This window comes from Oryza glaberrima, chromosome 2, assembly GCF_000147395.1.
Source record: "Oryza glaberrima chromosome 2, OglaRS2, whole genome shotgun sequence".
NCBI lineage: Eukaryota > Viridiplantae > Streptophyta > Magnoliopsida > Poales > Poaceae > Oryza > Oryza glaberrima.
The window spans coordinates 27,472,769-27,495,436 of record NC_068327.1 but is presented as its reverse complement, the minus strand read 5'-3'; the positions used below and the strand labels follow the sequence as shown (position 1 = coordinate 27,495,436).

At 44.1% G+C, this 22,668-nt stretch overlaps 2 protein-coding genes across 3 annotated transcripts; one reads left to right on the top strand and one right to left on the bottom strand.

Annotated features, from left to right (window-relative positions):
• Nucleotides 1-533: 533 nt before the first annotated feature.
• Nucleotides 534-3,258, top strand: LOC127762000 (uncharacterized). Of its 2 annotated transcripts, XM_052286336.1 has the most exons (7): nucleotides 534-853; nucleotides 2,199-2,276; nucleotides 2,355-2,430; nucleotides 2,586-2,659; nucleotides 2,747-2,817; nucleotides 2,947-2,987; nucleotides 3,082-3,258. In XM_052286336.1, exons 1-6 carry the CDS (start codon nucleotides 821-823, stop codon nucleotides 2,978-2,980), a joined length of 366 nt encoding a protein of 121 aa, XP_052142296.1. In that variant the 5' UTR covers nucleotides 534-820; the 3' UTR covers nucleotides 2,981-2,987; nucleotides 3,082-3,258. The 2 variants fall into 2 exon arrangements, with proteins under 2 accessions (XP_052142296.1, XP_052142295.1); XM_052286335.1 differs by having other exon boundaries at nucleotides 2,947-3,258.
• A 2,473-nt stretch (nucleotides 3,259-5,731) lies between these two features.
• Nucleotides 5,732-6,780, bottom strand: LOC127761852 (uncharacterized). The gene has a single exon (XM_052286184.1). It carries the CDS (start codon nucleotides 6,639-6,641, stop codon nucleotides 6,045-6,047), a length of 597 nt encoding a protein of 198 aa, XP_052142144.1. The 5' UTR covers nucleotides 6,642-6,780; the 3' UTR covers nucleotides 5,732-6,044.
• Nucleotides 6,781-22,668: the final 15,888 nt, after the last annotated feature.

Below are 22,668 nucleotides of genomic sequence, written 5' to 3'. Positions count from 1 at the left end.
GGTAAGGCTGACATGTGGGGCCCACGTGGGCCCCACTATTTTTAATTATTTTTATGTGTAGCTGACATGTGGGGCCATGTTTTTTATTATTTTTCTGGGATTGAATTGCCACGTAAGCGCCACGTCAAATGCCACGTGGGATGATGACCAAGTCAAACCAGCCACGTTGGCGCCACGTCAGCCAAAACCGCCTTCTAAACTGCTGAAGGATCTTATTTGCACCGGTTTTGATAGTTTAGGGACCGATTGTATCTGGTTTTTTCGTTGAAGGACGCTAATCGGACTCGGTGTAAAGTTAAGGGACCTCAAATAAACTTATTCCATTACTAGCAGCATATACTGCAGATTGCAGATTTGCAGTAGGCCAGAACGGCCCATGAATAATTCCCTGTGGACCAGGCCCATTGCATCGGAGCCCCACACTCTTTCCGGTCACGGGGGTGACGCCGCGAGACGAGCGGGCGCTCCCAATGACACGAAAGGACAGGTGTCCGGGTCGGATACACGTCATCTCCTCCCCCCTATTATCCATCACCAAAGTTGCAAAAAAATTCAGGGGAATAGAAAAGCATAGGAAATAAAGTAAAGGGAGGAGAGGACAAGGAACTCCTTCCGGCTCCGATCCCACCCACTCCGGCGGCCTCTCGCTCGGCCTCGCCCTCGCCTCCGATCGATTCGCCCCTCGTCTTCCTCCTCCCGGATCCCCCAAGCCAAGCCCCGGGAGCCGGGCCGCCGCCAACGCGCGCGGCGGACACGAGGAAGGGAAACAGGCGACGACGAGAAGAGAGGATCAGCTGGGGGTGATGAATTGTTACGCTGCATGGACGGAGCAAGCGAGAAGCCTCCCCACAAGGTACGCGTCCCCCCGCGATTCCGGTTGTATTATTCCCGCGCGCGCGCGAGAGAGAGAGATCGAGTGTTTGAGCTTCAGTTCGTCAGTCTATGGCTGGATTTGGTTTTGGTCGTGCCGCTTGTATAGAAGGATAAGAGAGCTGTGCTGCGGCTGCGCGAGCCAGTTGTTTTCTATTATTGGAGAGGCCGATGACTTGTATCTTCGTTCACTGTGGCCAGGAAAAAGGTGGATAGGCCTTCCCAATAATTTGTTGGTTGGTTCTGGACCTTTTTTTTCTCCTGGGACATTTTGATACTGTGATTGATGGCTACAAATAGTACTGGAGCTACTGTGGTATTGCTTTGCCCGCGGTCTCGCTAGTGGACAGCATATGATTGTTTGGCTGGTGGCCAGATTTAGTCATGGTCAACTGTGCCGAGTGGCCGAATTCCGTATGGTGGATTTAGGTTCATCTTCCTCGCGCAAATGTTTCTAGGTTCTTGATTAATGCAGCAGCACAGGATCAACATTTAACCTATGGTCTGTAATCGGTGAATTGAGCCTTTTAGTACAACCCTCTCACTGAGGGTTTGAGACGAAGACTGGTGTTTAGGTTCAATCTGTGGCACCATTGTATTGTAACTGCTCGTCAGGTCTCCTTGTCGAACACCACCCTACAATATTATAGGAGTCCTGTTAGCTGTTTCTTTTTTAACCTGAACTTTTGCAGCCATTTGGAAAATGCTGATCAATGCATTGCTGATGTTTGTTTTTGCTTAAACCAATTTCCTTACCTTGATGTCCTTTATTCATCTAAGACAAATGCTGTGAATTGCACAAACTAGGTTCTACTTTCTTGGCAGATGCGTTGCTCTGTCTGTACTATTCTTCACAGCAAATGTTATCTTCTGACGAAGTGAAGGAATTATTATTCAAGCATAAAACATCTATTAATAGAGTGTGGCCTTGTGGGTGGTTAAAAGGTGCGAAACAACCAAACAACTTATTACTCAGCATGCGATTTAGTGTATCTTTATTTACAAGACATCGGAGTTGCTAGGCAATTCAAGCCTGTATATTGCCACTTGTATGCTTCGCTATGGTATGAACTCAATATGTGTTATTATATGGTTTTTACAACTCTGTTAATATGCAACTCACCTGCGCTGTGAGCTATCATTTGGGCACTTAATCTTAATAAGTCATGCTAATCCAAAATAAACTCACTTTACCGCCTATGTACTCATGACGTGGACTACCGTGCCATTCATATTCTGAAAAGTGTCCATAATCAATTATACTATTTCTTGCACAGGTACACTTTTTTTTAATACGTCTTATTCATTATATTCATTTGGAATAGCAGGACTATTACAAAGTTCTGGAGGTTGATTACGATGCATCCGATGACACCATCAAATTGAGTTATAGAAGATTAGCTTTGGTATGCTGTTATTGGACTTCTTTCGGGGTACGCAAATAATAATACATTAACACACTGTAACTGATAATTCATCCACAGAAGTGGCATCCAGACAAGCATAAGGGGGATAATGATGTCACAGCTAAATTTCAGGAGATCAATGAAGCCTACACAGGTATTTTCCACTCTCCATTATGTAGGCACAGATGATCTTATTATCCTCATTTACTTCCTAGAGATAAATTTGGGATCTCAATATGGATGTACTTCCTAGAGATAAATGTTATCGCCATTGCCTGATTCACTTTTTTTTATGTTCCGTTTTTTCAGTTCTAAGTGATCCAGCTAAGCGCCTTGAATACGACCTTTCCGGATGTTATGAGTTAAATCGATATACTTTGCGTGTAAGGTGTCTTCTATAATTGGCCTTCCATATTCCTCTTCTACACGCTTTGTGTTGATTTTTCTTGCTGTCTTTCCCTCGCTTTTAGGAGTACCTTACAAGGTTTAAGGGTATGATACTTACCTGCAATGGTCTTGGCATAGACCATTCTTCAAAATGGTAAAGCATTTCATTTGAGCCTGATGCTAAATTTGTTTTGCATATTGGTTAAGACTTAAGACTTCATGGCATGATTCCTAATAGTAGTGTGAACACTTCGAATACAGTATTTATGATTTCATTTTCTAGGGCCCGGCATTTGAGGGAATTGGAGCCCCATTGATCTATAGGTACATCTTATTTGTCCATGAGCTTCTTCAGTACTTTCTTTGAGGCCAATTGGATGCTTAGCTGTTTCTTTTAACACAACTATGGATACGGCAGGGCATCTCTCTGTTCTTTGTAACACAACAATGGATTCTGTCGTATACTAATGTATTTTTGCTGCAAGAAATGCATGCACGCAGTTTCCAGATGTAGTTCTTGGCTTCTCACCGAAAAAAGAGCAACAGTTTCGTGGTGTTTAACTTGACACAAATACAAATTAAGCCTATCCTTTCTCATGAACGCCTGACAGAAGTAGATGACAGTAAAACATAACCTCACATATTCTGTACATTTAGTCCATGCAGTAATATAGCATAGAAGAGTTCTGGTGTTATCAGTTTTATCACAGATCTGCCATGATGAACATATGCTGAGATTAAAATGTGCTTAGTTCGGATCACTAGTTCCAGTTTGGTGTTTGATCTCGAAATCTCCATTCAAGTATGTGTTACTCGTATCAAGGGAGCACTGGAGAAATTCTTTTGATGCATGTTTTGATTATATAGCTAGCAATTTTAGCGGTACGCCCTCCATTCAGGCACATGGGACAACGTCCTTATATCTGAGTTGCGGTATATATTTTGTTGCTGGACATGGTTGGCTGCCTGTTATTATAAACTGGTAGGATTAGCACGGAGGGTTGAAGAACTCAGGATTCTTTACTGCGTTGTTATTTTGGACTTGTTTGCCATCAGTGGAAGGAATGCAGGATGAAGCTAGAAAGAGATGCAAATTTTTCTTCCCAACGGAAAGTTCTACCAGTTTGAGTTTTCCTGGCCAGTCTTTCCTTGCTGTGCTGACCTTGCAATCATCCTCTCTCTCTCTCTCTCAAGAAAAAAAAAATGCAATCATCAAGCGGTTCCTTTCTGATTTAAAGTTCTGGCCTGTAAAGCGAGTTAGCGTGTGACGCTGGTGTTTATACCGTACCAGCTTTTGTCTCCCAGCTGAAATAAATCGCACTGTTCTATTTAGTCATGGCACATGATCTGCACTAATAGACCACTAGTGGGCAATGGTACCTGCTCCACGCTTGGCCCATGGTTTGTAGGGCCTTCGATATCGAGTGGAAACGGAAGGCTGATAGGATCGGACGGTGCCCGTGGGCTTTGCCGTACCACCACAGCCTTGGATGAGCAAGGCAAATAGCTAAATACTACGGGGGTGGCTAATAGGCGATCGATCGCTCGATCCCTATCCCCATATGGCCTATACACTCCTCTCCCCCTTCCTCCTTCCCTTCTCTTCCTACTACACCATAATTTTTTTTAAAAAAAACAAAGTTGGAAAAATTTATGTATAGAAATATAAAAAAATATTTGAATTCAAATTTATTTGAATTCAAATTTAAAACGGGTACGTAAATTTTTGACTTGTAAACTTTGGGTCTATAAATTAATATTTGAATTTAAATTCAAATTTGAAATGGGTATGTAAACTTTTTGACTTATGAACTTTGGGTCTATAAACTTTATATGTATAGAAATACTATATATAAAAAATATTTGAATTCAAGTTCAAATTTGAATCGGATATAATTTAAATTCAAATTTGAATCAGGTATATAAACTTTTGACTTATAAACTTTGGGTCTATAAACTTTAGGTGTATAAATTTTAGGTGCATAAATTTACTAAAATTAAAAAGTAATGTGGTGCCAAAAAAAAAAAGGAAATCACGTGGAGGAAGGGGGGACAGGACTTTCGAAATACTACTACCTTTGCTCAACGTGTTTTCTCCTCTCTAGTACTCCTGGAAGGAGGGTGTGCGTCGCGTGGACAAAAGCTGCATCGGTCCATTTTGCTTGCAGGGAGGGATCCAGGACCAGACGCCCCCGGCTGCGGTCAGTGGTCACTCGATGCATCTACCGTGGAGCGTCAGACATCTATCGTGGTTCTGTATAATGTCGCTGACACAATCATGCCTTTGTACCGGATTAACGAAAAGAAAAAAAAAAGGAGAAAAAATAAAGAACTTAGGAGTATGAGGGTCAGAAGCTACTGTTTCCACCGAAACAAAACGCAGCCGCGTCGCGTCGATCACCCCGCAAGAATCCAGCCGCGGCGAGGGGAGCGTCACTTAGCCACATGGACAATCGGACACGCTTGAGATGACGGGGCGCCTACCGATCGGGAGAGGAGGTGGCCGGCGGCCGCGTCGTTCGGGATCCAGAGGGTTCCAAATCTCGGACGCTTGCGCCATTGCAGGGGCGAGACCGAGCCGAGCGTGCGTGTCCCACAAGCGACTGATTGGCGAACAGCTACCAACAGTAACACTACTGCTAGCGGTGGCGATCGAGCATTCGAGCCCTCGCATTCGCGAGAAATCACAATCTTTTCCCAGAGATTCCACGGACAAAGCTTCACCTGTTGCTTAATGATTACCGCATCAGTACTAACAGTTACCCCGATTTAGACGGGGAATTTTTGAAGCCTCGACATATAGAGTAGACACTAGAGTAGTACGCTCTACTGATCAAACCTCACGCTAATGCTGCTATTTCTTTCAAGGTAGTCCTACTAGTACGCTTAGTACCAGACTAATACTAGCGCTGTCATGCTTAATTGCTGCAGGCAAACAAGGGATGGGCCTCACCTGTCAGTCAGTACACGGGGTTTCCACCGTCACTCCAACCTGAAAGAAAAACAAAGCACAAACTACACATTCCGTCAATGTCGAAAAAGAGATAAAAAAAAGAACGCCTGGTGCAGTGCGGATCAAATCAGCGACCTTAAAATTCCCAATTTGATGTACACAGGCTACAACGTTTGCAAGCACGCTAAAAAGGAGCAAAAGCAACGAAGAGAACACCACTGGCATGAGCATATGCACACATTACGCCCAAATCACAGGCTTTGGAGTTTGGTCTAATTTAATCATAAGATTAGCACGCGAAGCCACAAAAAGGCCAAAAGGAAAAATCTCCTGTAATCTCCCCCGTCTAGTTAATTAATTAATTTAGTCCTCTAAAGCAGCACACATCCCTACTGATCGCTTTTTCCGGCCATGCCGAGCCATCTCACTCATCCTCGCTCCGGCATGCTCGCCGACGATCTCCGGTGCCGGAACGCCTTGAGCGGGCTCGGGAAGTGCCACCCCCACCGCGCCTTCGCCGCCGCGGCCGCCGCTTTTGCCTCCACTACCGTCGCGGAGACCGAGCTCGACCTCGCGAGCCCCATCCCCTCCTCCTCCTCGTCGTCCTCCTCCGCCGCAGCAGCAACGCCGTCCTTGGCCGCGGGCTTCCAGAACGGCGGCCAGCCCCAGACCCTCGCCTTCCGCCTCCCCCCGACCGCGCCGGCAGTGGCTGATGCGGTGGAGGCCGCCGCGAGGGAGGAGGACGCGGCGACGGACCGTGACCGCGCAATCCGGTGCTCCCGCTCGATGAGGGTGTGGACCCGGCCGACCGCTTCGCCGGACGCCGACGAGGAGGAGGACGGGGACGCGCACGTGCAGGGGCAGGGTCGCACGTGCGCGCAGTTGGGGCAGAGGCGGAGGAGCCTGTCGCGGAGGCAGTGCGGGCACACCCCGCCGCCGGATCTCGCCACCGGGTGCTTCCGGCACCGCCACTCGTCGCCGCCGCCGCCGCCGCCGACGGCGACCGCTGCCTTCTCGGCCTTCATCCCCCTCAGCCCGCGCGTGCTGTTGGTTGCTGCGTCTCTCCCTCTCTTAACTCCGCTCCGCGCTTCTCAGAGAGAAAGAGAGGAGGCGTTACTCACAACGTCGCTGTAGAACGGAATGGAAATGGAATAGAGCGAGACGGAGGCCATAATGAAGGCGCCACCACCGGAGCTTACTACTAACGGCTTGTGGTTTCGCGAGCGCACCAAACCGGCACGTACTCCCGAGTTATTTACGAGTGTGCCATCCGTAGAGCTGGCGGCTAGCAGCTGAGGAATATGAAAAAGATCTTCTGCGAACACCGCACTCGTACAAAACAATGTACTCCCATAAAAAACCCTACTTTGAGGTACTCCCTCCGGATTCGGATCCTCTGCAGTAATGTAGAGGGTCACTATAGCTACAGTAATATGTGAGGGGAACAGTGTTCTAATGCACAGCACAGTCGCGATTTACTATAGCTACAGGGGATGAATGTACTGTAGCACCTCTGGTTAGTGCTGTAGCATCTCATCTGATCCATCCATCTTCTATCGGACGCTTCACAGTACTCCTAATGCTGGGCACTGTAGCTATCGTTGAATTTTCTCCTCCACAATAGAGGATCCGAATTGACTCCCTTCGTTTCACGATATAAGAGCAAGTATAATAGTAGGCTATAAGCCGGTTAAATGCTGAGGTGGAGGAGAAAAGAGAGGAGAGAGAGGACAAGCAGGCTATAAACTTACAGCCGGCTTGGACACAAGAACCAATAAACTCTGTGAGAAAGACAAGTGGGCCTTGTATTAATCGTAAAGAGCTAACTATTATATAAGTAGGCTAAGAGAAGGTTACAAAGAACCTTATAGCCAACAGGTCGGCTATATTATTATCCTTGCTCTAAGGGATTTTGAGTTTTTGCTTCGAACGTTTGACCACTTGTCTTATTTAATTTTTTTTACAAATATAAAAAACGAAAAGTTGTGCTTAAAATACTGTGGATAATAAAGTAAGTCACAAATAAAATAAATAATAATTTCAAAAAAAAATAAATAAGACGAGTGATCAAACATTGGAAGTAAAAACACAAAATTTCTTATATTATGGGACAGAGGGAGTATGACATGCTTGGAGTAATACTATGAATTCGAAGATTTACGATAATTATATATGATGAATTCGAAGATTTATAAAGTGTACTACTAATATGCAAATCCATTCACAGTGTTGCTGGACGCAGAGAATCCTGGCCACCGCGCTGAGAGGTAAGGCTGCCGGCGCACGTGCGGGGTGGGAATGAGGCGTGTCGGGGTCAGTTACATGGGCCCCGCATGTCGGTCTTTTGTGACGGGACCGAGGCTGTTTGTTCTTTTTTCTCTTTCTCCAGTCTCCATGCCCGCCCGTGTGGTGGACTGGTGGACGGACGACTCGCGGCTTTGCGAGGCGCGCACGCGCGGACCTGGCCTCACCGCGCCGGTTTTTGCCTGGTTGCAGCCGTACGGGACGACGAGGCATCGTGTCCGTCGTACACGGACGTACACGCCGTTGCTAGTCGCGTACTACTCGCGTGGATTGACTAGCGGGCGTGGCGCGGTGTCCACTACCGCCTGGCCCTCGGTTGTGGTTGTACTTGCACGTGTGGCTGACAACCTCCACGGTGTGGTGTAGCGTGCGCGCGTCGTTGGCTCTGCGTCTGGGGCTTTCGCTAGACGTCGGCCACTCGTGCAAACCGTGCACGTTTGCGACGAGCGCGTGTACACGTACGGTGCGCGGTTGCGTTTCGACCAGATATTCCATCGTTCCGCATCGTACATGGAACATGGAAAACGACGAGAGCAATTTGGCTATCGACGGCAACGGGAACGGGCACGGACAAAATTTTGCCATGTTATTTAATTTACAGACCCGGGGGAGGAAGCGCATTGTTTTTCTCCCCCATAGGAAGGTAAAAAATGCACCGCCTGCTTCGACACCTGTAGTATATATTTTTCACCGTATTGCCAAGTTCGCAAGGAGTAGAAGCAAACATCTTTCGTTCTCAGATAATGGCCTATATATCGACTTGCTCTTCAGTGCTGGATCTTGCCTCCAAAACAATCCAGTTTGCTCCAAAAGGGACTAATCCCAAATCTTCTCCCGCAACACAGTACACCGGTACACCACCAAAGAGAGTGTACACTGTCGTTGATGCGGAGGGTTCAGTCCAAAACGTCGGCAGAGCGGAAGCCACAAAATCTTCCCTGCAATCCGTCGTGCCAGAAGCGCAGATTCAGACTTCACAAAGAACAAGAATGCGTCCCCAATTAAGCCACTCATCCTTTGTCACGACTCAGGAGTCACGACAATTTAAGTAGGAAAACGGATTCCCTTGTTGACAGCACATGAGCCACTAGGTCGATCAATTCACATCATCAGCAATGACACTCATTCTATCCTTGGAAAGGAATTCTGCCAGTTCAAAGAGACAAGCATGCAAATCCTTAACATGTTGCAGGTAGGCACAGCACCAGCAACCACCAACTAATTAATCAGCCAACCAAACACAGGCAACCACCGGTGGAGGGGTAGGCACAGTAGCGCGCAGGTGTCAGCCCATGGGCTGACGCCGCGGTATCATCTGCTATTGTAGAGAGCGGCGGCGTAGGCACGGTCCCCGCGGTAATCCTCGACGAGGGTAGGTGCCCGGTGCACCGCGCGGCACATGGCGACGGCGCTATATTCAAATCCGCCTAGACGGCGCAGCGTCCAGGCGTCCCGGCCGCGGCCGGTCGGCGTCAAATATCCACGCGACGGCGACGGGGATCGACTAGTCTAATCCCCGGCTGGCCGGCTCCCCTTCATTCCCGATAGTTAATCAATCCCCTAATCTCGGCGTCACGTTGCTGCGTGTTACTAGGTGGTTTATTAGCCGGTTAACTACCGGGGGATTCCATAATTAGGTAGCGATTAGACAATCCATTAGTTGTTATCCTCTCGACATTCCTAACGGTGGCTGATCATCCTTGATCAAGTTGCAGACAAAGAGGCCACAGGCCAGGGACAATCTAGCATATTGGGCTGGTATACCCTGGATAGCGAACGGGAAAATTTATCGACGAGATTCTCTGCCGCTGCTAATCCATGCCTATGAGCTTCAAGCACGGATCGACGAAACTGAAGATGCCGTATTTTACAAGACGATTTTCTGTTGCCACCGTGGTCTCCAGAGTTCAGGTCCCTGTACAGCAATAGTTCCAAACACAGGTCCCTGTTACCCTATACAACAATCGTCCCAAACACATGCCATTTCGCGTGGGTGTTTTGTTACACTAGTTAGGTGTCGGTGCGTTGCAATGGACAAAAACATATATCAATTTTAAATTACACCACGTGAAATTATGTTAATAATCATTGCGTGCAATTTTGTTGTAACAAAAACCTTAATATAAAATGAACAATTTTATATCACTTTTGGTTTCTTCTGTCTGGGGATTTATATTTACCTCTTTTAGTTCTCAGAGCGCGGAAGATTGTTCTAAAGGAAGGAACTACAACCAGGAAATAGTGAAATTAATCATAATTTGAAACACAATATTTTCACGTTGCCATTCAACAAATTCAGCAGTGCTGCTCTAATCGAACCTTCACATTTCTGGGAGTACACGCACGCTTTTCCAATTAACACTTACTCCCTCCATCCTAGAATATAAGAAGTTTTAGAGTTGAACATGGTTATTAAGAAAGTAGTTAGAAGTAAGTGGTGGAGGGTTGTAATTGGATGAGTAGTGGAGTTAGGTGGGAAAAGTGAATGGTGGAGTTTTATAATTGTTTGAAAAGAGAATGTTGATGGGGAAGTTATGATATTTTGGAACAAGTCACGTTTGTTTAACGGTAGTTCTGAGTTCCTCAAAAATTTGAGGATGGAAAACTTTTAGTAAAGTGGCATATACAGGCTCATAAGAAACATACCTAGCTTTTTTTTTTTTGTCTTTTTATAACTAGAAAAAATAAAGTGTATGACACCCATAGTAGAAAAATAAAGTGCTGGACCTCCGGGTCGACCAGTTCGATTGCTGAACCGGAAAAATTATGTGTCTTAAATAGTTGCCTTGGTGGTGAGGTTGATGTACTTTCATGCCATCGGCCAGGGATCGATCCCTATGCACCGCACCATTTTCTCCTTTTAGGCATTAAATTGCAATTGGGCCACAACAATCCAAGTGGGCCTTACAAGGCCAGCCCATCTGCCTCTTGAACCGCCGGTTCAAGATAGCCCGCGTCACCGGTTTTCGTTCATCCGGTTTGTACCGGTTCAACTGCATTTGTGGTCTTTGAGTCAAACCGAACCGATGAGGGTGCTGGTTCTGGTTTTTTCCGGTTCAACCGCCGGTCCGGTTTTTTTTACTAAGATGACACCTACACGGTGGTAGGAATTGGATTGCTATCTGCTATGATCACCACCTGTGAAAGAAATGTAGTGTAAACCACTTAGCGAAATGGTTCATAGGTGAACTTAACAACATTCAACAGAAGTGCACATGTGAAAGTGAAACATCTAACGCATGAGTAAAAATTTCAGACATTATACAGTATAGTATTTTAAGCACAATAAATATTTTAAAACAATATGTGACTTTCCATGTTGTATCAATAGTAGCGGCATCAGAAATAAAACACCTAAGAGCATAATGAGCAGGAGATGCTTCCAGGTTGAAGCACTCCCTTTCCTAAGCCACATATTAGATCCTTCCCAATCCTGGTAATCATGGACGAACATAAAATCAAAATTCCATAACGACAGCGCCTCATCAACCCAGAAATCTCCATGATAATTTGCACTTGGAAGATGATAGTATTATGGCAATCCACAATATCAGCACTTGAACCATAATATGAAAAAAAATATTTTAAGTGCAGTGTTATCCTGTGCTATACTGCACTTAAATATGGAAAAAGAAATAGCAGAACCAACCAACCAACAAATCCATATATTTTCTTGTTTGCTATCGTCTTCCTGCTCAATCTAGAGATCTCATTTTCAGTTTTGACAAGTAAAACTAAAAAAAAAACATATCATGTAATGTTACGTGAACAAATAATACCCTATGGGCATTTCATCGAGCAGTACAAGAGGATGGGCACGAAGATACCTGTCTGGAGTGGTCAGGGCAGTGGGGTGGCGTCTGACGATGGTGAGGAGGAGGGATGACGTCGGTGGCAGTGGCTGGCGAATCTGAAGGTCGGGGCGGCGAGGGTGGATGAAGGAGGCAGCGACGCATAGGCGGAGCAAATCGAGGTGACAGTGGTCCGGAGGCGGAGAATGGTGGCGACGTGGGGCGTCGGTGGCACTTGAGGCGGAGTGGACAGTAGCGCATCATCGTCAACGGAGTCGGGCAGCGCGAGGGGGTGGCGGTTAGTGGAATCGGCAGCCGGTGATAGTGAGGGGATGGATGATGTCGGTGGTGGCGGCTGACGAATTTGAAGGTCGGGGCGGCGAGGGTGGATGGAGGAGGCAGCGACGCATAGGCGGAGCAGATCGAGGCGACAGTGGTCTGGCGGCGGAGAACGGTGGCAATGTGGGGTGCCAGTGGCGCTTGAGGCAGAGCGGATAGCAGCGCATCATTGATGGAGGAGGTTGCGACGCGTGGGCTGAGGTAGTCTGGTGGCGGAGTACAATAACGGCGAGGAGGAGATCGGGCGTGGAGCGGAGACGCACGACGAGGTTGAGATCAAGGGCTGAGCGGAGGAGACGTCCTCCCCTCGATCTGACAACGATGGCGTTGAGAGGGCTTCCTTGATCCGACGACGGTGACGCTCGATCCGATGATGCATGGGCACGGAGAAGGGGAGTTGGCGACATACATTGCAAGCCACTGCAAAATGCGGGTGGTGGGGAGCTCGGAATTTGGGGAGGGGGACGCGTGGTGAGAGCGAGTACAAGAGCAGGCTACAAGTCAGTTGTAAACACATGCGGAGGAGAGAAGAGAAGAGATAGAAGGAAAACAGGCTACAGATTTGTAGCCAGCTGCAGCGCGGAATCCAATACGTTGTGTGTGTATGAGAGGTGGGACCATATATTAATGGTGTAGTATATACTTATATGCAACTATTGTATAAATGAGTTATTATATTGGCTACAGATAAATTGGAGTTGGTACTTGGCTATACTATTAAACTTGCTCCGAGTGAGAGGAGAGCCGGGCGGTGCGGTTTTCACGCCCCGCAATAATTAGAGGAAAAAGAAAAGGAGAGAAAGAAAAGAAGCAAGCTAGCTAGCAGCCCACAACAGCAAGCAGCAGGCCGGCTAGCCCAGCCCAACAGCAGCCCACAACAACAGCAGCAGAGTAGTAGTAGCAGCGCAGCAGGCAGAGCAGCGGCTCGCTACAGTACCTTCGCGGTACTGTAGCAAGTTTAATACCACTCGCTAGTTTGAGAAGGCAGAGAGCAGCTTATGAAGGAGGATAGCCCGGGGACTGTGAACTCCGATTCCGGAATTTTTGTGTTAAAACGAGGACGAAAAACACATCATTTTCGGGCCCTGGGCATCACAGAGGTGGTGGCGGCGTCGGGCACGGGGAGAAAGAAGAAGAGAGAGAGAAGAACGGAGAGGAGGCGTTCGGTGCGGAGGAGGCATGCGTGAGCGATCCACACGAGCTGGACAATCTGGGACATTAGTTATTAGGATTGAACGATTGTGATTGTGCAGGTCTATCAGGGTCGGCTTCACCATCATCATTATAGATTTTTTTAGTAGTAAATATACACAGGGTATCTATCTATCTATCCAAGTGAAAAGTGAATCCTGCTTTGATCATATAATAAGCCACGTCATATGTTGAATAATGACCGTCCGATGCAACACAAATTCAATATGTACCGTTAGATATAGTTATGCTCTGTAAAAAAGATGGGTCAACAATAGCCTTCCAAGAATCACCGTCAAATCCACATCTCGCTAGAAACACCTGGAGCAAAGAGTGAGGTCTTGACTCTTGACGAGCACTTTCCGAGAAAAAAAATATGAATTACTCCCTCCGTTCCATAATATAAGGGATTTTGATTTTTTGCTTGCACTCGTCTTATTCAAAAAATTTTGGAATTATTATTTATTTTTTTTGACTTACTTTATCATCCAAAGTACTTTAAGCACAAATTTTCATTTTTTATATTTGCACAAATTTTTTAATAAGACGAGTGGTTAAATAGTGCAGACAAAAACTCAAAATCCCTTATATTATGGGACGGAGGGAGTAGCTAGGAAATTAGAAAAACATATTCCCTCCAGACACAATCAATCATCCTATTATCAAAATGTCGATATGGGGTACCCTAGACCGGATATAGAGGGTATTGGGGTACGCAGGTACGAGGATCTATGTAGTACGACATCAAGCAAATAAAAGACAAGGATTATACTGGTTCAGGTCCCTTGATAGGTAATAGCCCTAATCCAGTTGATATAGGATTATATGGTGGAAGTCACAGATTACAAAGGGAATATGGAACTCGATGATACCGACGAGACCGTAATCGAGTTGGTTCGACTAGATCACCCGGCGACTTGGCTCCTGCTAGAGGTGGACAAAAAGCTTGGACTCGTGAGCTCGGCTCAGGCTTGGCTTGGGCTCACATAGCTCGGCTCGGCTCGAAAGCCAAACGAGCCAAGCCCAAGCCTCCTTCCTAGCTCGTTTCCGAAACGAGCCAAGCCCGAGCCGGCTCACGAGCCGCTCGTGAGCTCGCTTGGCTCAGTACAATAGTGTCATATGCAAAAGTTTTACACCTTTTCTAACTATTTATTTGTTAAAAATGATAATTTTAATTGTCATATTATGTATTTATGTGTTGTGATGACATATTAAAGAAAAATATCACTTTATTACACATTCTATTTAGTAAAATGTTGCTCCATTTCTCTTAGACCTGCTTGAGATTTACTTGATGCCAGGCTCGTGAGCCAGCTCGAGCCCATAAACGAGCTGAGCCAAGCCTTTTAGCTCGTTGTTTGTAGCGAGCCAAGCCAAGCCGAGCTTCCCTTGCACCAAGCTTTCACGAGCCGAGCCTGGTGGCTCGGCTCGGCTTGTTTCCACCCCTAGCTCCTGCCGGCTTCGACTTCGTAGGCTGTGGTGGTTGTGTTGGCGATGAGATTCGATGCCTTAAGTCCTCCCCGGGGGTCACTTTTATACCGCGGGTCAGTCGATCTCCAAGTAGAACTCGTAGATATCGGACCCCACACAATATAGTAACGACCTAGTTCTGTCCGAGTAGGACTCCTTCCATCCGTGGACTCCGTTTCTATTACGTGATGGATTTCCTTAATGTATACAGGAAACATCCGTATACGCGCAGGTATACCGTATCGACATACAACATATATCCAAGAGTAGAGGGTATACCTTATCCGTAACCCTGACACAAAATAAAAAAACAGAATTGATCGTCACATAACACGAGGAGCAAGCGAAATTCCTATTTTCTCATGTGCATAGTCTAGTAATTGCAGTGAGCTGAGTAGTACCCAATATTCTAAGTTTAAATCTTTATAGGAGTAAATTTTAGATTAGATTGTTTGCGGGGCTAATTTCTTAATTCAAATGGCTCCATATATTGGTTGGATGTAGAGCCGATTAAAAAATAACCTTCTCTGAAAAAAGTGCAATCAAGAATTTAGTGATGAGAGATTACTTGTTACATGCTTGCATATGATTTGAATGCACAATAATTATTGGTTGATTAGTTTGTCATTTGGCATGCGCGGTCAGCGTGCATACGTGGGCCATCCAACCGAGATTACGGCGTTGTGGTCTCTCAATTTATTTTTTCCGTAGTATATTACTAAACAAACATAATGTGATGATCAATGGTCAATGGAGGGGTATTCTAGAAAAATAATATCGTGGGCATCCCTATCTCCCCCGTTATTACCATCCGCCTTACACAACGAAACTAATAGATGGGCAGATGGCAATAGCCAACAGCTCATCACTGAGAACCGATGGAGTCACAAAGGGAAGCTTGCCAACACACACGAAGGAGGTTGATATCGTCGGTCGTTGCCTAGATTTGATAAGATTTGGCACCTGAAGCTTTAGGACTCAAAAGATCAATATGACCAACGTATGCCAGCGGCTGCACACCAAGGAGGAAGGCATCAGAATTTTAACTCATAGGAATAATAAAAGTGAAGGAATATGAGTATGTACACATAATTCATAGGACTTTTTAAGAGGTTTTTCTATACCTCATTCATATAAATCGAACTAGCTGGATGGCCCGCTCACTTGCGTGGCTAGCACCTAAACAAAATCATATATTTTTTAGTATGATTTTACTTTAAATTTGTTAAATAGTTATCCCCGTATCATCCCCGTATTTCTAATTATATAGTTTTTAAAAGTCACACCAGCTGCTACCCCTTACTTCTGTCATATCCTTCTTTATTTGCTTGCTCGGTCTACCACTATTTCTATTCATTCTCCTTGAAACCTTTAAAAATTGGATATGTTTTTTGAGTTTATTATCTCATTGGGTTTCGTTCATTGAAACCTTTAAAAATTGGATTTGTTTTTTTGAGTTTATTATCTCGTTGGGTTTCGTTTTTATAATTTCTGGAAGTCTTGTCAAACGCTGCCATTATACTCCTCTATGGCCCGTCCACTGTCTTTTCTCTTTATTGTCATTGGGATTTTACAAATCGAACATAATTATCGTTCGAGTTCATTTTTTTTACTTTTTATAAGTCCCGCCAAACTGTCAGCGGTTTTGCCATTGTACTCTTTATGGCTCACCCGCTGTCTCCTTTTTTTATTGTCATTAAGATTTTAAAATCAAACATGATTATCATTGTTTTTTTTACTTTTTAGAAGTTTCGTGCCTTTAAAAATTGGACCCTGTAGTTTTTAAAATTTATTGTCTTGTTGGGTTTTATTTTTTATAATTTTTAGAAGTTACGTCAAACGATGCCACTATACTCCTCTACGACCCATCCGACGCCTACTCTTTATTGTTATTGTGATTCGAAAAATCGAACATAACTATCGTTGGAATTATTTTTTATTTTCTAGAAATCCCGCCAATCGTCGGCGGCTCTGCAACTATACTCCTATACACCCCGCTTGCTGCTTCTCCTTTTTATTATCATTGAGATTTTAAAAATCGAATATGATTATCAATGGGGTTTATTTTTTTTACTTTCTAAAAGTCCCGGCAACCGCTTTACCCGTTTGCTTCACGGCCTACCGATGGTTGGTGGGACTTCTTGAAAGTAAAATATGAATTCCAACGATAGTTTTGTTCAATTATTAAAATGCTAATGACAATAAAGATTAAGCGGCGGATGGGTCATAGAGGAGTATATTGGCAGCATTTGACGGGATTTCTAAAGATTCTATTTGGTGTATTACTAACAGTTTTTATATGTCGAATCAACCGCCACCACTCTATTCTTTTATAGGCTTGTTATTTAATTTATCTCACCGTGTGTTTTAGATGGTCTCTTTTTTAATAATCTTTATTTTTATCACCAATTTTAGTTATTTATAAATTGTATTCTATTTTAAATCTTTTTTCTTTTCTTTTTCTAATTTCAGAATTTTTTTAAAAAAATATTTAATACCGTATAGTGTTCTTTTAATATTTTTATTTTTCATTTTTGAATTTCAGTTGTTTCAAAATTGTATTCCTACTTGAACTCTCTTTTAATTTTTCTAATTTTGGATATTATTTTATTTTTTATTCTGAATTTTAATTAATCTCGTATTGGGTTCTTATATGGATTCTTCTTTAAATATTGCTTTTTTTAATTCTGAATTTTAGTTGATTTTAAATTGTATTCCTACTTGAACTCTTCTTTTATTTTTGCTATTTTCGGATTTTATTTTTATTTTTATTTTGAATATTAACTAATCTCGTATTGGGTTATTATATGGACTCTTTTATCAATATTCCTTATTTTTAATTTCTAATTTCAGTTATTTTAAATTATATTCCTATTTGGACTCTCGTTTTATTTCCTAATTTCGTATTTTATTTTATTTTTATTTTGAATTTCGATTAATCTCGTATTGGGTTTTTATATGGCCACTTCTTTCAATATTGCTTTATTTTAATTCCGAATTTCAGCTATTTTTAATTGAATTTCTACTTGAACTCTTCTTTTCTTTTTCTCTGATTAATGTGGAAATTTATAGCCTTACAGCGAATATGGTGCGTTCTTTTAACGCTGTTTTTATAATATAATAGATACATAGATAGATGATACTCGTAGAAATTAATACATAGAAATCTAATTGATTGTTTTTCTTCACGAAGGAAGAGCATGCAGGAGCGCATGTGGAGTCCGGATTGAGGACGTGTGAGTACCGAGGCGATATTTGCTTTTGGCTTTGTCGAAGAGGCCTAGAGAAGACGCCTGTTTTTTTTTTTTTTAACTCCAGCAAAATGATAAACGTGCGCGGTATTCCCAGCAAAAAACCGGCAAAAAGATATGTATGGCCAGGGCTGGCGAAACATGGGAAAAAAGCAATATTCGCCTAAACGACCGCCTAGCATGTCTAGACGGTGATTAATCGCTAGTCGGCGATAATTTGTCCAGTTACCCTAGGCAGTGAATTAGTCGATTTACCGTCTAGACGGTACTAGTCGGTCCTAGGCGGCCTGGACGGCCTGGACAGGACAGTGCCTGGGCGCAATTAGACAACGGGACAGTGCGTCTAGGCGGCGACTAGGCGAAAGAAATCAAAATTTGGGCGTGATAAAATTTAGAAGCGCCACGCGGGACCGACTCGGTATAAAAGGGGATTTAGGTTGCCTTATTTGAGAGCCTGGAGAGAGAGCGCAATCCCTGCCTACCCCTTTTTCACACCGCCACGAGAGACGGCTTCGTCGCTGCGCCCATCGATCTTCCACTGCGCCGCTACGTTATTCCCTCTCCTCCTCTGCTGCTCCACGTTCTTCCCCCTCCTTTGCTGCTCCTGCTCTCCATCTCATCCTTCATCCTTGCCATCAATGGAAGGTGACAAACACACCGATTGAAGCAGTTAAGCACGGAACCACTCAAGCAGCCTACGCCAACCCTAGATCAGGCCATCAGGGGATCAGGCTCCCCTCCACCACCTTACCTCCTCTGTTCTTCCAGTTCTAGATAATTTTTTCTTCCTCTCTCCTAGCTCCAGCCCCTCAGATCTATAAAGTTATGGTTTATGAATTGTGATGTGCATGTACAGTGGCTATACTGATGTGTTCGCTATCCCTATAGATTTGTACTAAACCCAATGCTTCGTGTGCAGTGTCAGTTCGTTGTATGGACTTGATGATTTCTGAACTTAACTATGATTTATGCTATTTGTCTAAATGCCTATATTTACCGAGTACCGAATGTCTAGAATCAGTATTTTTGTGTGAAAGAAATAGATAAAACGTCTAATTCGCCTAATCCGTCTAGTCGCCGCCTAATCAGCCTAGTCGCTAGTCAGTAGGTGGCCGTCCGACTAGCGTTTAGCGAGAGGTGAACACTGAAAAAAGAGGCTTTGAGAACTCAGGGCATGCCCAACGCGAGTACGTGGAGCGTACCCCTAGGCGCACATGTCAAACGCGGGGCCAAAAAGTGGCGAGGACCACGCGCCTGCGAGGAGGTGCGAACCCTCTGATCGCTCCGCGCACCCTCACGCGAGGCACCACTCTGAGGCTAGGTTTAGGTTGTGGCACCGCATTGTGTAGCATGAAGCACCCGTGCAATTAATCTGTTGTGCAGCTTTAATTTGAAAAGGGTCCATCTGAAGGTATTGCTTCCATTGGGGGGGATGAGATCGTTTTTGTGGCTTTGGCCCACATAGCAACCGAGGGTATGGCCTGCGTTGGGCATGCCTCATGGGCATATAAGATAGGGTAAGGCTAATAGGCGGGTGATCACCCGCCCGCCCCTCCCCTATACGCTCCGTCGCTCCCTCCTCTTCTTCTCTTCTTACTACACAATAAATATTTGAATTCAAATTCAAAATTGAAACGGGTATGTAAACTTTTAACTTATAAACTTTGGGTCTATAAACTAATATTTGAATTCAAATTCAAATTTGAATCGGGCATGTAAACTTTTGACTTATAAACTTTGTGTCTATAAACTTTATGTGTATAAACTTTAAATGTATAGAAATACTATATATAAAAAATATTTGAATTCAAATTCAAATTTGAATCAGATATAATTCAAATTCAAATTTGAATCGGGTATGTAAACTTTTGACTTATAAACTTTGGGTCTATAAATTTTAGGTGTATAAACTTTAGATGTATAGAAATACTATATATAAAAAATATTTGAATTCAAATTCAAATTTGAATCGGATACATTTCAAATTCAAATTTGAATAGGGTATATAAACTTTTGACTTATAAACTTTGGGTCTATAAACTTTAGATGTATAGAAATACTATATATAAAAAATATTTGAATCCAAATTTGAATCGGATATATAAATTTTTGATTTATAAACTTTAGATGTGTAAATTTGAGGTGTACAAACTTTAGGTGCATAAATTTATTAAAATAGGAAAGTAATGTGGTGAAAAAAAATAAAAACATGTGGAGGGAGGGGATCCGAATCTGATCGTGATCGCCCCTGGCGATTGACCGCCAGGTAGCAATCTCGTCGTATAGATTTGTTTGTTGGTTTTGCAATGAATCTAGTCGACTATAAAAGGAACCTGTAGCCTACCGATGGCATGAAGAATGACTTATTTCGGAATCTTTTTAGGCATTAATGAAGGTAAGGCCGTAAGGGTGAACATCGCTCACGATCAGGTGTATCGTCTCTATTCTTTTTTAGATTAGGCGTGTTACACGGTTACACCTGATCACTGACATGTTATCTTTGTAAAAGAAAAAAAAATATTGACCAAACTCATCATTCCATCTACCGTGGTTGCAAGCCTGCAAGGCCCCCGGCACACAAGTTTACAGCAGGTTGCATGAATTCTGAAACAAACGGCAGAGCTCAGAATATCAGTATACCACATCCGCTTCATTTCTTCCTACCTGCAGCCGAGAGCAACCAAAGCAAACCCGCCGTTGTGTGATTGTGTCAGCTAACCACGAAGAAAGCAGCAATTTTTTTTTATCAAAGGGCAAACACCCTCCATTTCCATTAAAGAAATGTGCACTACAAAACATTGAAAAAGAGTCTTACAACCTGTAAAGGAAGGAAAAACAATAAATTAAAAAAACCCAAAAAGGGAAAAAACGAATAGATACTCCAAAGATCAGGACCAACCTAATCCAGGTGTCAACCAGGTGCCAACTCTATGGTAGAATACCAATTTCTGGAGCAATCAATCATGAATCCCGTCACCTCGGTTCGCCTGTTTAAGCCTCAGCCATCCACAGCAGCGGGGTGCGCATGTCATAGAAAAAACCACTTCCCAGGTTGTTTTTAATTCCTCCAGGCCGAAACGCTAACGCAATGCGGCCGGCACTAGGATTACGACTCTGTACTAAAATATTTGTGATAAACTTGCACCACCCAGTGATTTTCAGGCTTAAAACAAAGCGTCGGTTTTGTCGTCCTCGCGCGACCGTTTCCGCGTTGCTCGGCAGCCGCCATGGGAAGCAGCAGCACGCAACGCCTGAAAATTCCAAGCCTATTTATATCGAGTGATTGCCCTTGCCTGTACGATACAGTACAGTACTGAAACTGATGACCATATCATAGAATCTGCACTGCACATACAGCCACATACCGAAATGTTAAGAGCCTCTGATCAACTAGTGAACGAAATGGGGATGGAAATGGAGCAGCATTTCACTTCGCAATGACACGGTGCCTCTCTCACGGGGTGTCCGTGATAGGAGTAGTAACGTAATCTGATGCAGCCATGTGCCAGAATTCGGTAGAGCCATGAAAGCTCGTCTTTTTAGGTGGATCCTTCGGGTTGGACGCAGAGAGAGGACGAAGACCTTTCTTGTCTCTAGATGATTGCGGAATGACTTAGCGCCGGAGGAATACGCGGGGGGGGGGGGGGGGGGGGGGGGTTGTTTGGATACCCGACTTTTGGCACTAATTCAGAATATTAAACTACTTACAATACTAATTACATGCTAATTCAAGAGATAAATCTATTAAACCTAATTAATCTATGATTATTACATATTTAATGTAGCACTATATTGTCAAATCAAGGACTAATTAGGTTTAATAGATTCGCTTCGTAAATTAACCTCCATCTGTATAATTAGTCTATGTTTAATACTCTAAATTAGTGTTTGATGTGATAGGACTAGAATTTAGTCAGGTTATCCAAACACCTCTCAGGAACTGGAGCCACAAGCGCTGTACGGCAATGGCTGTATCAAGAGCAGATGAGATGCAATGCACGCGGCACGCCTTGAAAAATTCGGCCTTTGTGCCAGAGCTGGCCTCTCGCTTTTGAGGTGTCTCCCGAACTGGAGATGCCAATATGCCAACCCACTGAAAGCAGATCAGGGGTGTGTGGTCTATAAGCTCATCACTATACTAAGATTCAGTGGATTGAGGTGACTGCCAACAGTTCAGAAACAGGAGTGCTCATTTTATTTGTCTTAATAAGTTCGGCCAACTGTACAAGGTAATATAATTAGGTCAAAATCTGCGTCTGAATTATTGGCGCATTGGGCAGATTATGCGCGATCTCTCGACGAAATTCTTACTTGAACCCGTGAATCAAGGGGACGGCCAAGAATCCAGGAGTGCAGAAAATCGTTAACAGAAAACCTGGCGGCCATGTGTCATGGACTCATGGGCGGCGTGATGGTTCAACTGTTGAAGCAACGTACTACGCCGCCGTGTCTATCGCAGCAGACTGGCTGAACTCAAATGGGAAACCTGATTGCTGAAACAAAAATTCATGTCAACGCTTGCTTGTTCGTTTCTACGACTTGGGGACCCACTCAGCTAATATTATATACTGCGGGTAATCGTCTTACTAACATGTAAATCTTAATTTGTTCGTCATTATCTGCTAAGAGATTACGACTAGCTCCAAGGAGACGATGCGACGTATAACCGCTGCAAGACTAATCAATATGCCGTATTTCTGACTTTA